We start from the raw sequence: 15,369 nt of genomic DNA, 5'->3' as shown, positions 1-15,369 counted from the left end.
AGATACATGAAGTATTGATATCTTTGGCTCTGCAGTGCTTGCAAAGACAAAGTCCTGACGAAGTGCTCCATAAACTCTGTTGCATATCCTAATAATGTCGCTTTAATCCTGTGCACGTTGTTTTATGCAGTTGATTTTTGTTTTCTATAAAAACATGCTGATAGCAGCAGGTGCTCATAGGATTCTGCTAACAGAGGCCATTCACTGGATCTTTAGATTACATAACTGTAACAAAGTAAGCCAGTGATTGCAGTGTAGCGCATGTTTAGCTTCAGAAGGTATAGTTTCAAAAACAAGCAAGGCCTCTATTTAAATGCCACATGCATCGCAGCGGGCGAGCCGCCGAACCTGCAGATGTTTGGTGATTCTCCTGATCAAGAGCGACCTACTTCTCGATCTAGATGAAAGCAGATGATGTGGCATGTGATTGGTTTGTTGTCATATTGTACTTGGAGGAGGAGCAGAGTGAACCGCTAACCTCTTCATCCTCATTAATTCTCAAGGCCAACAGTTATAATCCAGCTGACAATCAATTCCTCAAGCACAGAAAAAGAGCACGTCTCAAGCATGTGTGCACGTAATTAAAGTCTTCTCGTGCATCTCTTCTTTTTTTTGTAGTAGTGGTTCGCAGCAAAGTGGGCATGCAGAATTAGTGTCGGGGGATTTATTACCACCTTCCTCACCACCTTAATATGCCAGGGTTCAACGTGTGATGTTACAGCAAAACGAATGTCAAATTAAACGTAGTTTTTGATTCACTGCACAATTAAGTGTAAGTCTGCACAATGTATCAGGAATATATCATCATCACAATATCAGCGTGTGCTGTATTGTATTTCAAAGGAGTGTTTTAAAGTGCAACACTTGCTGGTCGATGTATTCCAAGTGTTCTGAACTTGCATTTTTCGTGCTAATGTAATATTTAACCAGTTGGACAGAGTTCCATGGAAGGACATGCTCACTCCGGACACAAATGACACTGCCTGACATACAGGTCACAGAGCGAGGGAAGCACAGATGAGAATATGAGGAAAGAAGAAATTCTATTGCCATTGCAAGATTTTCTAATATCGTGCAGCCATACTTTGAAAAACAAAAACATAACATCTCAGCAAAAGTACTCGTCGTCTTCTACTTCATCTGGCACCAGGTCGCGGGGGCAGCAGACTCAGCAGAGACGCCCAGACGTCCCTCTCCCCAGACACCTCCTCCAGCTCCTCCGGGGGGAGCCCAAGGCGTTCCCAGGCTAGCTGAGAGACATATTCCCTCCAGCGTGTCCTGGGCCGTCCCCTGGGCCTCCTCCCGACGGAACGTGCCTGGAACACCTCCCGAGGAAGGCGTCCAGGAGGCATCCGGTATAGATGCCCGAGCCACCTCAACTGGCTCCTCTCGATGTGGAAGAGCAGCAGCTCTACTCCGAGCCCCTCCCGGATGGCCGAGCTCCTCACCCTATCTCTAAGGGAGTGCCCGGCCACCTTACGGAGGAAGCTCATTTCAGCCGCTTGTATCCGGGATCTCGTTCTTTCGGTCATGACCCAAAGTTCATGGCCATAGGTGAGGGTAGGAACGTAGACCGACCGGTAAATCAAGAGCTTTGCTTTTCGGCTCAGCTCTCTCTTCACCACAACGGACCGGCACAGCTCCCCCATTACTGCGGCAGCTGCACCGATCCGTCCGTCAATCTCCCGCTCCATTCTTCCCTCAATCGTGAACAAGACCCTGAGATACTTGAACTCCTCCACTTGAGGCAGGAGCTCCCCTCCAACTTGAAGAGGACAAGCCGCCCTTTTCCGGTCGACAACCATGGCCTCGGACTTGGAGGAGCTGATCTTCATCCCAGCCGCTTCACATTCGGCTGCAAACCGCCCCAGTGCATGCTGTAGGTCTTGGCTAGAGGGGGACAGCAGGACCACGTCATCTGCAAAAAGAAGAGACAAAATCCACTGGTCCCCAAACCAGACCCCCTCTGCAAAAGTAACTTCATCCATCCACATGCAGTAACACACTGTACATTTTGTACCCCTCATCCCAATATACATCCAATATATATAATGGAGAGCAACGTAATCGACACACATCCTTAATTTATGTGACAAGTGTTAATATCTGTGACAGTATGTGTTTCAGAAATTGCGCTTTATTTCCTTACATTTAGATAAACTTAATAAGCATCTATAGATATCCTTACAAACAGGGCAAAATAAACTGTTACTGTTTTTATAGTCTGCTGTATTGTGAAATGCTCAGAGAGAATTCAGACCGGAGTTCAGATTTGCATCCTGAAAAGCACTTAGTGCAGTCTACGTGCCTCAACAATGCAACCATATTCCTTTTGTAATACAAGCATTTTACATATATTGGAATAATTATCCAAATTTAACAAACATGGAAGTGTAACATCTCTAAAAAGTGGTGTGCAAGTGGTTGTATATCAGAAGTAAAGCTCTATAAGATATAATTGGAGAAAGAAACAATATGTATAAAGTGTATGGCATTTTTAATACTTGCCAATAACTGTACAGAGGGGTGTAGTTTTTACAGATTTATGATTTGAAAAATGGCCCTCCATTTCAAACTATTATTTGAAGAACAAATGCAGTATATGCTGAGTAAAAATGGTATAGTAGCTCAAGTGTGCATTATTTTATTGATTTCTCATAAAGCCTCCAATATCAGGCCTGCTTCAAAAAATCTGAACTATTCCTTAAAATGAAAACTTTGGCATCTTGTCAGTAAAGTGAAAAGTGAAAGATAAAATGATATAACAAACGAGGTTTTAATTACAGTTTTCATGTTCCAAGATCATACATGATTTCTGAGCAGAGGCTTGTTTTAAGATTTGCGTTTTCCTTTCTCTTTCCTTCCTCTCTCTTTTCTCATCTTCCTTTAAGGTCAGTGCAGAGTTACTGGAATAGGGAATCACTCAAAGTAAAAGCAGCGATTTAAGGTGCCAGTCTTTAGGAATGCGCCTTTTATTTATGTATTGCTTGTTCTGTATGGGCATGTGTAAGGAGCTGCTGCTGCTGTGGAGCGGCATATGGGAGTTTGACTGGAGGCTTTGCCTTGCCAGGCGCCTGCTGTCTCCCTCTGCGAGTGGGTTAACTGACAGGGACACCGGGATCGGATTGGGCTAGAGCGCATGTGGAAAGGAGAGGCAGTGATGGAGTCGGAGAATGTGCACGGCTCATGACCAGCCTTCCGTCACGTGGGCAGTTGCCATGACAACATGGCATCAGTGAAGTTAGTAATGCAGGGATATTACTCCTGTGCACGGCAAGCCCAAGCTGCAGCCGTTACTCTGTGAAGTTTGATCATGTTATGGTCAGATTTGTGGTTTTTCTCTCCCACTGAAGAAATGTAGTAAAGCTGTGCATTTGTTGCATTTTTGCAAAGTTTTTCTTGTTTTATGAAGAAAATGCAATGAGTGCTTTAAGTTGGATGAAAAACTTGAACATAAAGCCTACATTTTAAAACTGCAGACAAATCTTACTACCTTTATTTTTTATTCAACGTATACTGGTCTACGTCAGTACCTGTGACATAAAGTAATGACTTTTTATTTTCTGCTTTCAAATCGGATAAGACAGAACTTGTCTTTGGATCAGAGCATCTGAAAAACAAATTGCTTAGTCAGTCACTTCTCTGGATGGCATTAAATTGGCCTCCAGTAATAATGTAAAGAACCTTGGTGTTATGTTTGACCAGGACATGCTATTTAAATAAAACCAGTTTGCAAGTCTTCCTTCGTCCACCTTTGTGATACAGCCAAAATATGCTGTCCCAATTTCCATGCATTTGTTACTTTAAGGCTGGATTGTTGTAATTGTTCACAATCGGGAAGTCCAAAAATGTCAGTGAAAGCCTTTGTCTTGTCCCAAATGCTGCAGCAAGAGTTTTGATGAAAATTAAAAAGAGAAACCTGCTGGAGGACTTGCTGACTTCTTTTCCTTTCTCTACTACTTTCTCTTACTATTCTAACCCACTGAAGTTATTACTGCTATTAACTTTTATGACATCTTCTTGGACTATTGACTGAGCTACTGCTGCTAATAACATTGCGTTCTCTCTGTATAGATGATACACTTGACACTGTCTTTCAGTTTTTAACCTGGCCTCTCTTCTAGATAAAGCAACTTAAGGGCCAGTTCCTGCCTTTTAACTTGATCAACTGTTTCTCATCCCATAGATTTTACTACTGGTTCAGAGTTTATCTGTTTAGCTGTGTTTCTCTTCTAGATGAAGCCACTGGAGCTACTGTGGTCACTAACTCTTTACTTTTAAATAGAAAATACTCCTAGATTAATACTTATGTGTTTTTTGTGAGTAGCTCTGTCTTTTCAAACCCCCAGTCAGGGCAGATGGCCGCTCACACTGAGCCAGGTTCTGCTGGAGGTTTCATCCTGTTAAAAGGGAGTTTTTCTTTCTACTCTCTCCACATGCATGCTCAGTATGAGGGATTTCTGTAGAGGTCCTTCTCAAAATATTAGCATATTGTGATAAAGTTCATTATTTTCCATAATGTAATGATGAAAATTTAACATTCATATATTTTAGATTCATTGCACACTAACTGAAATATTTCAGGTCTTTTATTGTCTTAATACGGATGATTTTGGCATACAGCTCATGAAAACCCAAAATTCCTATCTCACAAAATTAGCATATTTCATCCGACCTATAAAAGAAAAGTGTTTTTAATACAAAAAACGTCAACCTTCAAATAATCATGTACAGTTATGCACTCAATACTTGGTCAGGAATCCTTTGGCAGAAATGACTGCTTCAATGCGGCGTGGCATGGAGGCAATCAGCCTGTGGCACTGCTGAGGTCTTATGGAGGCCCAGGATGCTTCGATAGCGGCCTTTAGCTCATCCAGAGTGTTGGGTCTTGAGTCTCTCAACGTTCTCTTCACAATATCCCACAGATTCTCTATGGGGTTCAGGTCAGGAGAGTTGGCAGGCCAATTGAGCACAGTGATACCATGGTCAGTAAACCATTTACCAGTGGTTTTGGCACTGTGAGCAGGTACCAGGTCGTGCTGAAAAATGAAATCTTCATCTCCATAAAGCTTTTCAGCAGATGGAAGCATGAAGTGCTCCAAAATCACCTGATAGCTAGCTGCATTGACCCTGCCCTTGATAAAACAGAGTGAACCAACACCAGCAGCTGACACGGCACCCCAGACCATCACTGACTGTGGGTACTTGACACTGGACTTCTGGCATTTTGACATTTCCTTCTCCTCAGTCTTCCTCCAGACTCTGGCACCTTGATTTCCGAATGACATGCAGAATTTGCTTTCATCCGAAAAAAGTACTTTGGACCACTGAGCAACAGTCCAGTGCTGCTTCTCTGTAGCCCAGGTCAGGCGCTTCTGCCACTGTTTCTGGTTCAAAAGTGGCTTGGCCTGGGGAATGCGGCACCTGTAGCCCATTTCCTGCACACGCCTGTGCACGGTGGCTCTGGATGTTTCTACTCCAGACTCAGTCCACTGCTTCCGCAGGTCCCCCAAGGTCTGGAATCGGCCCTTCTCCACAATCTTCCTCAGGGTCCGGTCACCTCTTCTCGTTGTGCAGCGTTTTCTGCCACACTTTTTCCTTCCCACAGACTTCCCACTGAGGTGCCTTGATACAGCACTCTGGGAACAGCCTATTCGTTCAGAAATTTCTTTCTGTGTCTTACCCTCTTGCTTGAGGGTGTCAATAGTGGCCTTCTGGACAGCAGTCAGGTCGGCAGTCTTACCCATGATTGGGGTTTTGAGTGATGAACCAGGCTGGGAGTTTTAAATGCCTCAGGAGTCTTTTGCAGGTGTTTAGAGTTAACTCGTTGATTCAGATGATTAGGTTCATAGCTCGTTTAGAGACCCTTTTAATGATATGCTAATTTTGTGAGATAGGAATTTTGGGTTTTCATGAGCTGTATACCAAAATTATCCGTATTAAGACAATGAAAGACCTGAAATATTTCAGTTAGTGTGCAATGAATGTAAAATATATGAATGTTAAAATGTCATCATGACATTATGGAAAATAATTAACTTTATCACAATATGCTAATATTTTGAGAAGGACCTGTAATGTTAACCACTTGATCCAATCAACCATCCACTGTTGTTACATGCTGGTTCAGGAGGGGTGATTGCTGCAAGTCAGTGACTCATTGAAATCAACTGGGTTTTCTTACTACTCTTTAAACCTCGCCCTGATGTACATTTGTATTGGCTGAGATGGCAACAGTCAGAGGGTTTGGGATATTGTCTAATGGTAAAAAAGAAGATTGAAAGGAAAATGTGAAATCATAAAGAATAAAACACAATTTTCAACCATCATGTCACAATTTAATGTTTTCCTGATATCGTGCAGCCCTATTTTAAAACTTGGATCGAATTGAAATCTGTCTGTATAATTAGATTGATTTGACTATATATTTCTGTATATGAATTGGATCTGTTTGTTTTGTAAAGTGCCTTGAGATGACGTGTTGTAATTAGGCGCTATATGAATAAACTGAAATAAATTATTGTAGCTCACTGCCTCTGTATGATTGGGGGGAACACTTATTTCCCCCCATAGTGTAGATGTTTGTTTTTTCCCCTTTGGAAATCCAGCCTCTCTGAAAATCCTCAGTAGTTGTGAATGTTTCTGCCGGCTGCATTTGGAGAATTGCTGAGCTGATAAGCTTTGCAGTCAGATTCCTGTCAAAGCACTCGTCATTGAGACTTCAATACCCCGTTTATTGTAAAAAGGGATTATGGGCTAACATTCACCACACTCACTCATAGAGGTGCAAACAAAGCTGGAGCTGATTTTCATCTAGGCCATAATGGCAGACCAGTGATACTCTGAAAGGGGATATGTACCACACCCTCATATGATCCCCCGTGGAGGAACAAAAAGTTAGACTATTTACATCAAAGTGAAGCCAGTTGTAATAGATGCCAATTAGTGTTTCTAATTGTTATGTTAATGTTGACCAAAAACTCTCACAAAAAACACAAAAACAACCCTCATTTCATTCTATTCTCTTCCACCTATTTTCCAGGTGTTCATGCGCTCTAACAGGTGATATTAAACATATTATTGACATACTACAGTGCCTCCAGCCTGTTTTTGTCAGTGTAAATCCAGTATACACCGCCTCCTATTATCACATCTTTCCGATTAACTGTCTGCCTTTAAGTAACGTCTGCCAGGGCTCTGCTCTGCTAACTTAATTAACACACTGAGACGAGATGAGAGATTCCCAGTGACGGGAACAATTGCTAGATCCCAGAGGAGTCCTGGGACATTCGGCTCGCAGACAAGCATTCATCATTTTCTACTTTCCCGTAAAGATGGCAGACAGACATCCTTGTGACAAACCTGCATTTAAAGATCCTGTTACGATGCTGAGCTTCTAACAGGCTTAATGGCCACCACTCAGGCAGCTTTTTGTCTCATTTTTGGCTAATTAGTTTTGACTTTTGCCCAGAAATTAAAAGCAGATCTCACGTATTCCTTTTCCTGTGTAGCACTAAGGAGTGGCGGTATTTTGCATGTTGATATGATCATATCTGTGTAAGATACAGTTATCAACATGGTAACCAAAGCATTTATAGAAGTTACTCCTGGCATTACTTTGCGTTTGTTTTTCCCAGCACCAAACTTGGTGAGTCAGTCCACTGCTGACTCAAATATTATCAAATGCATTTGCATGACATTTTCACTGCATGTCTTGACACTTATTCATTAGACTAAGCGGTGACTGTTCCTCGTCTGAACGTCTGTTCAGTAATTTCTCGCTATGTTGTGCAAATTTAGCATTTTCACTTGGTGTAAAAATACAAGGATGGGATAAATTGCAAGAAACTGCATATCTGGGCTATCTAAATAGAAATACCATTAATTCACGTCTGTTGGATTTCTGGTCTGACAATAAACAGCAGTGATATGTTTGAAAGTTTATGGCCAGTTTTCCATCTGCTTTTAAAGAAGGTGCAGGTATTCAAGAAGCATAATTATACATTATTAATTGTCATGATCAGGGCCCCTTAATAAACTCAACACCGATCTAACAAGTCTTGGTCTTCCCAACTATTTAGGTTTTTTTTTTTTTTTAACCATGTACAAAGAAGGATCTGGCAACATTTTAAACAGTTGGCTTTCCCTATGAGCCCACTCATTTAAGAAAACCGGCCCCTGACGAAAGTAGTTCTTTCATTTAGCTTATGGAAGACTTGGTGCAAAGATAGTCTGTCTTCCATTTACCTCCAACCCTAGAGTACGAGATATGTCCCATCTCTGGGATTGACATCACTCCCAACCTAATTTAATTCAGGCAAGTTTGATTCTCAGTGATTCTCAGTGTAAGAGGATCAGCTGGTGCCGGCTTCGCGAGGTATCGACCACCTGTGAGAGCTTTGAAGTGGGAAGGGGCCCATGGCAGCACCCTCTGCTCAGTCTAATACGAGCAATATGTGTGTTATTCAAATGTTGCTGGAATTGTTGCTAGCGGCTTTAAAAAAGTAATTAGAGGGGTCTGAAAAGTCGCTAAAAATAGCAACAAAGTCAACTTGTGCATAAGTGCGTATCAGTCAGGAGACATCACAAAATAAGAAAAACATTGATTTTGACCACTACATTGTTTTTATGACTATTTGGAGCCAAGATCAAAATTGAACGGTAAATTCTATTGATTGCTTAGCCCTTTTCCTTCTGACAATGTTTTTATGAGGAGCAGTTTGCTGACATGTTAGGCTAACATTAGCATCTTTACTCTCTGTTTTTATATAGCTTGTTGATAATGTGGCATATTTTCAGTGGGGTTTTCAGGTAATCAAACAAAAGTTACTCACTTGCTTCATAAATGTCTAAAATCTATTGACTAGTATTTCTCTCTCCTACACCAAGAAATGTTTGTAGATATCTGAGCGGATCACATGACACTGACAGGAGGCTGCAGCTGCCAATACAGTCTCTCTTCCACTGTGAACATCATTGTAAATGGTGAAAAACACTTAAATTGTTGGATTATCACCAGATTTGTTAGATTAATAATACCGTTTGCCAAGCCATGCACACAGAAATTGGCTGTGACTGTTAAAAACTGGCTGCAAGACTGCAGACAAACTCCTAGATAGTAAAACCGACAACAGGTTTCTGATGTTGAGTCTCATCTGGGACGCTTGATGCCGATCATTTAAAGTTGCCGTGGTCGTGACATCCCTATGCGTGACTGTCAATCCTGGAAAATTACCAAGTAAGACTCTTTGATTTTAGTTTTTCAACGCTGTACACAAACTTGTGTTTTCCTAAAACCTTAGCCAGTCTTTCTTTATTTGGATCCAATTTTCCTATAAATCTTAAAACTACAGTAGTCATAACCCTTAACAGCAAGATAAGATCAGCATCTCTGTTTCTTTAAACTTGTTCAAATGTCAGTCTTTGCCTCAGAGTAAAACAAAAAGCAACACATCATGTGTTTGCTAGTGTGAACAGTTATAGTTATGGAGTCACTGCCTTTTAATCCAAGGCAGTGTGAGCTTTTCATCCATAGCTTTGTTTGGAAGTCATCCAGTGGCAGCTGATCCCTGTATGTTAGCACAGGTTGCTTCCAGGTCACCTTTGGCATCTCTGCCTCTCTCTTCATGTGAGTGCACGTGCTGCTGATCAGGCCTGCCATGAACTCACTCAAACACATGAGACAGAAAAATATAACCCAAAGAAAGTTTTTATTTGGATCCAGCATCATTCAGGCGTGACAGGTTGAGGAGCCCCTATCACTGCTGTAAAGAGCGGAGTTAATAATGAGTAGCAGCCAGACACAAGCAGAGCTCTGCAGCTGTCCTACAAATATGGAGGTGTACTCAGTTTCCACTAGTTGAACCTGTATCATTTGGTTCTCTTCAGTCAGTCTGCCATTGATTTTTATTCCAACCCCTTCTCTTTCTCTGCTGTACTCCTCAAACAATTTGAAGCCATCATGGTCATCTTTTTCTACTTGGATGCAATTTGAAACAATAGACATGTTGCTGCCCTTTGTTATTATGTAGTTCTCAGTGATGAATACTTTAATTACCTGATTTTTATGAACAAAAAGCATAGTGATCCACAGTGCTTCGCAAATACATTTATACTTTTCACATTTTGCTATGTTACAAATACAAGCCTAGTGTGTTTTACTGTGGTTGTGTGGTACAGCAGCACAAAGTAGTGCATAATTGTGAAATGGAAGGATTTTTATTTTATGGAAATAAAAATCTGTAAAGTGTGGCATGCATTTGTATTGCGCCCCCTGTATTCTTATGCTTGTAAATAAAATCTAATGCAACCAAGTGCCTTCAGTTGACTAATTGGTAAACAGACTAGCTGTGTGTAGTTTATGCTTAGTTTAATTTATACTGATGAGCCCTACATGCAAAATACTATGTGTGGAGGAACACTGTCACTGCAAGTCACCCTAAACACAACATCCACATGATAAAACATGGAGATGGTGGCATCATGCTGTGGGGATGCTTTTTCTCAGCAGGGACAAAGAAGCTGATCAGAGATGTTGGGACGAAGGGTGGTGTTTAATACAGGGCAATTCAGGCAGAAAACCTGTTACGGGCTGGGGTGGAGCTTCACCTTCAGCAAGACAACAGTCCTAAAGATACAGTCAGAGCTACAATGAAGCATATGAATGTGTTACAATGGCCCTGTTAAAGTTTAGATCTATATACAATTTATAATCTGTGACAAGAATTGAAAATGGATGTTCAGAGATATTTCCCACCCAATCTGACTGAGCTTGAGCTAATTTACAGAAATCCCAGTCTCTAGATGTCCAAAGCTGCTAGAGACATACCCTGAAAGACTATAGTAGCAAAACATTGTTATATAAAGTAGTGACTCAGTGGGACTGAATACATATGCTTGCCATTCTTGGGTGTGAATAATTTATTTCTTCTAACAGACTCGGCGAGATCTGATCATGTTTGCTGTCTAGCCTTTTTGTCACTTTACAACATGACATTTGAGAAGTTTGGGTGTTTGTACAGAAACACGGTTTGAGTTGGGAAATGCTCTCCTAGGTACCTCTGTCGCCTCAAACTCCTGATACCTTCCTACACTACGCATGTGTTCTAGTCAGAAGAAGTGCCTCCGTTCACACATCTGCCCTATGTTTGTATTATCCATGCCCACGGTGGAAGTCAAGGAATGTTCTCCGCCTTGTCTCTGAATACATGGTGGACCACCATGAACGTCTGTACCAGCTTTCAGGTCCTGGGAGATTTTCTCTAATCTTAAATATCTTGGTGTTAAGAAAACAAAAAAAGATTTCTGGACGATGAACCTTTACCCCTTTTCTGCAGTGGAGAAACAGGTATGATTTTACCCCTGCTGCCAGCGCTTTGGCTATTATTCAGTATAGTACGCTGATCCATCTGTGTTGATCAGTTGATGTATTTGGTAAAAAGACAGATGAAGACAGGTCATCTATACCACAGATATCTAAGCTGAGCAACACTTCATAGAGACCAGAGAAAGCTGTTGGTTTTCAATCTTCACTATACATTCTATGCATCTGATTGAAACGGGGGCCAAGACGTATGCAGATTATGTGAGATAATCCTTCATCCAGATGTGGAGGAGCAGGGAAGACTTGTGGAGGCTGAGTGGTAGCGGTTCAGAGCTGAATCAACTGGACATGAATTCATCCTGCAGCGCACACACTGGGACTTAGTTCAGTTCAACCTAATGACTCAGAGCATCTAATGAATGTCTCGACAGCATAGTTTGATGTTCTGAGGATTATTTTCATTACATTTCTTCTAAAGAAGCATCGATCAGGATTTAACTGGCCGATACAGATATTCCTTGAATTCTGATTTTGACCAATTTCTATTTTCTTTAGACAAACTGTAACACCTATGAAATTGTACATGTACAATGTTTTATGTTAACAATTATGTGTAACGAGCATTGACCATAAAAAAAAAATGTGCTGCAGGTTCCTCGATGGAGATTGCAGTTTTGAAGCCATCAAAGAACACGTTATGTGTTGATGCATTTACAGACTGGAAAAAGTCCACTTTTTCAGTTTTGTTGCATTTAATTAAAAAGATTTCCAGTATTTGATGCACTTATCTCTGTTGGGAGCTGATCAAGAAAAAATTGTGTTGTCCACTGCCCTTTTTTATATCTAGAGATTGGGTTTGAGTCAGTTAACTAGTTTCCCTGCAAATATCAGGCAGCAGGAGAAGCAGGGCATAGATATCTGAACTTTTTAGCAAAGGAGCTACTTCAGGAGATCTCTCTTTATAACAGCACTGATGCCACAATGTATCCTCATAATAAAAAATCTAATCTAGCCCAACTAAACTCTTCTCTCCTTCAGACAGATAAAGGTTTCTGGGATTGTTTATGATCCCTCTTTTACTTTTTCGTCTGACAGGTTAGGGATTTTGGAGGGGTTATTTTCTACTGTTGTCTAGACTTCTTTGAAGAATTAATCCAATTTAGACACAATCCAGAAAAGAGAGAGATGGACATCTTACAAAATACATTTTGACACAGTTGAAACCAGATGTTTACATACGCTGTATAAAAAGTTGCATAACCTTCCTTCCCTCCCTGTCTGACATTAAATCAGACTAAACCTTTCCAGTTTTAGGTCAGTTAAGATCACTGACATTATTTCTATTTCCTTATAATGAAAGAGATCATTTCTTTTAGATTGTTTTTTTAACTTTCTTCAAATTCTGTATACACATACACTACATACACAGACATGATGCCTTTAATTAACTTAAGAAGTCCCAGATGATTATGACATGACTTTCTAAACATCTGAACATTTGGGTTAAATGACATGAGCTGGAAGGCCACTCCAAGAGGAAGAAGTAATGACTCCAAAAGCAAAACCAAATTACAGTTTAAAAATACACACTGGGACAAAACCTTGATTTTTGGAGACGTCTCCTGTGGGCTGATGAGACTGAAATTGAAATGCTTGAATGCACAAAGGCAGTTGTTAGAATTACAGGAGGAAGCTTGCAAGCCTAAGAACACCATTCCAACTGTGAAGTACGGGAGTGGCAGCCATGTTGTGTGGCTATTTTGTTGCAAGAGGCCCTGGTGCACTATGACAGAAAATCAGACAAACCCGGTCTTCCAAATGGACGATGATCCTAAGCACATCACCAAATTATTTCCAAAGTGGCTTAAGGACAGCAAACTTAATGTTTTAGAGCTCCGCAAAATATTGAATTGCAATAGTCACTGGAATATTTGCTTGTGCAATTTTGCAGTCAGTCAAGCATTTGGAAGGAAACCCGAAATGTTTAAAAGGCAGTTCTACCAAATACTAAAGAAATGCAATCTAAAGAAAGTAAAAAACAAATCTCTAGAAATCTCTCCTGATTTTGCCATTTAGCAAGCAGGAATAATTGTGATAATCCTGACTGACCTGAAGTAGAAAACACTTTGTCTCATTTAATGTCAGACAGTAAGGAAGGAAACTCCTGTCTTTTTATACTGTTACACAACTTCAGAGATGAAGCCTTTATCAAGATGCTTATTGCTTCTGTTTATTCCTCCCCTACTCTCCTTGTGCAGTGAGCAGCCCATCTTCAGTTCGCGAGCCCACGTCTTCCAGATCGACCCGAACACCAAGAAGAACTGGGTTCCCACGAGCAAGCATGCCGTCACAGTCTCCTACTTCTTCGACAGTACCAGGAATGTGTACCGGATCATCAGTCTGGAAGGCTCCAAGGTATGTGAAGCACCAAGCCTAGAAGTCGTTCAATCATCCGATTGCTTAGGGTTCTTTCCACCTCAGGACCGGTTATTTTGCCAACAGTCTTTGCATTGTACAGAAAAGCCTTTTTAACTTTTCCAGCGGGGCTCGTTAAAGTTTCATCTCATCTGGGAAAGTAAATTTTTCATGCTACATGCCTGCCTGCCTCGGGCCTCGCCTCTCAGCTGGGGCATGGTTGATGTTGATATGTATGTGGCAGTGATTATTTTAGTCCTGAAAGAGGCACAAGGGCTGGAGTTTGCACAGTTATGTAAGAGTTTCTCTGGGGGTGACTGGTGTCGCTGTTGAACCAGCAAGTTAGCTGGAAATAGCAGGCAAGCTGGTGGGCTGGAGCTGAGGGACGTTATGATCCAGACAACAACGCATCCTGTCACCAGAGGACGATCGTTCTGCTCACGCTGCTCCCTGAATTCCAAAAAGTGGAAACTTTTTCAGAGACGGAAACCTTTTCATTACTTTACATCAAAAACAACTCCCATTTACAGATTAGTGCCTGTTTGTTCAGGAAAGACAAAAAGCCTCAGGAAGATCTTTGACGCCCTCCCTTCTCTGATCTAATTAGTATTTAACCAAACGTGTAGATCTAAATAACAAAGATCATTTTTCTCCCTGGCGTCTCCTGAGGTTGAAGTGTGTTTGCTGCCCTCAGGTGGTCGAATAAATTAAAGCAATAACACAGAACAATAAAACCTCCCGCTATTAGAGTGAATATAAAACCGTAAGCTATTAATGCATTCAAATGTTTCTTTTAAATTGTTCATCACATACAGTTTACACAGATGCTCAACATCCAGATTACCAGCAATCTTTTTATTTATTTTTCCACAAATGGTTTATATGAACATGTGAACCAGTTCACATTAATATTAGCCCATTGCTTACACAGTCATCCGGTCAAAGTTAAGGAAAATAGAGTTAGAAAGTCAAACTGTATAACAGTCCATAGTCCTGCTGAGCATTAAACAACCAATTAACCTTGTTTTACACATTAAACGAAATGTTTTTCTAGCTAAGGAAAATGTTAGGACACCCTACCTTCCAATAGCTATAATAACCACCTTTTAGCTGAAAGAACTTCAGTGAGATGCTTCTTGTAGCCATCTAGTAGTCTCTGACATTGGTCTGAGGAACTCCTCACTTTCAGCTGTGAGATATTTTAGGTTTTTTTTTTTTTTTTGGTCAGGCAACCTGTTTTTAGTCACCCTACAGCATCTCAAAGAGATTAAGATCTGGGCTTTGACTAGGCCCAGTACTTTCCATTTCTTAAATCTCAGCCACTCAGTGGTGGATTAACTAACATTTTTTGGGTCATTTTCATGTTTCATGGTTCAGTTCTGTTTCACATTTTCCCCAAGCACCCTCTAAAACATGGTAAAATCAATGATGGATATACTTATATATAGATTTCTTTTTATATATTTGATTATTATTCTTTTTTCACTCCCTATAAGATCGTCACTGGATCGTGGTTGGTTTTTGAACGTGTTTTCTAGACTTGTTTGGTCCCCTGTGTGTTCGGAGTTTCCTCACCACCTGCTCCAGCTTTGCATTAAGTGCAATTAAATCACCTTATTTAAAAGGGCATT

The 15,369-nt window shown here is 40.9% G+C and overlaps 1 protein-coding gene across 3 annotated transcripts in view; it reads left to right on the top strand.

Moving 5' to 3' along the window:
* Nucleotides 1-15,369, top strand: part of LOC124872569 (homer protein homolog 1-like) — a 32,193-nt gene that overhangs the window by 1,960 nt on the left and 14,864 nt on the right. For 2 of the 3 annotated variants that reach the window (XM_047372734.1, XM_047372732.1), the window contains exon 2: nucleotides 13,582-13,738. In XM_047372734.1, coding sequence (XP_047228690.1) covers nucleotides 13,582-13,738 — 157 coding nt within the window. Of the gene's footprint in view, nucleotides 1-13,581; nucleotides 13,739-15,369 lie in introns of those variants that run through there. The other variant, XM_047372733.1, reaches the window with a different exon arrangement.

Source organism: Girardinichthys multiradiatus, chromosome 8 (assembly GCF_021462225.1).
Source record: "Girardinichthys multiradiatus isolate DD_20200921_A chromosome 8, DD_fGirMul_XY1, whole genome shotgun sequence".
Lineage (NCBI taxonomy): Eukaryota > Metazoa > Chordata > Actinopteri > Cyprinodontiformes > Goodeidae > Girardinichthys > Girardinichthys multiradiatus.
The sequence above is the reverse complement of the archived record's forward strand: the minus strand, read 5'-3'. Positions and strand labels throughout refer to the sequence as shown.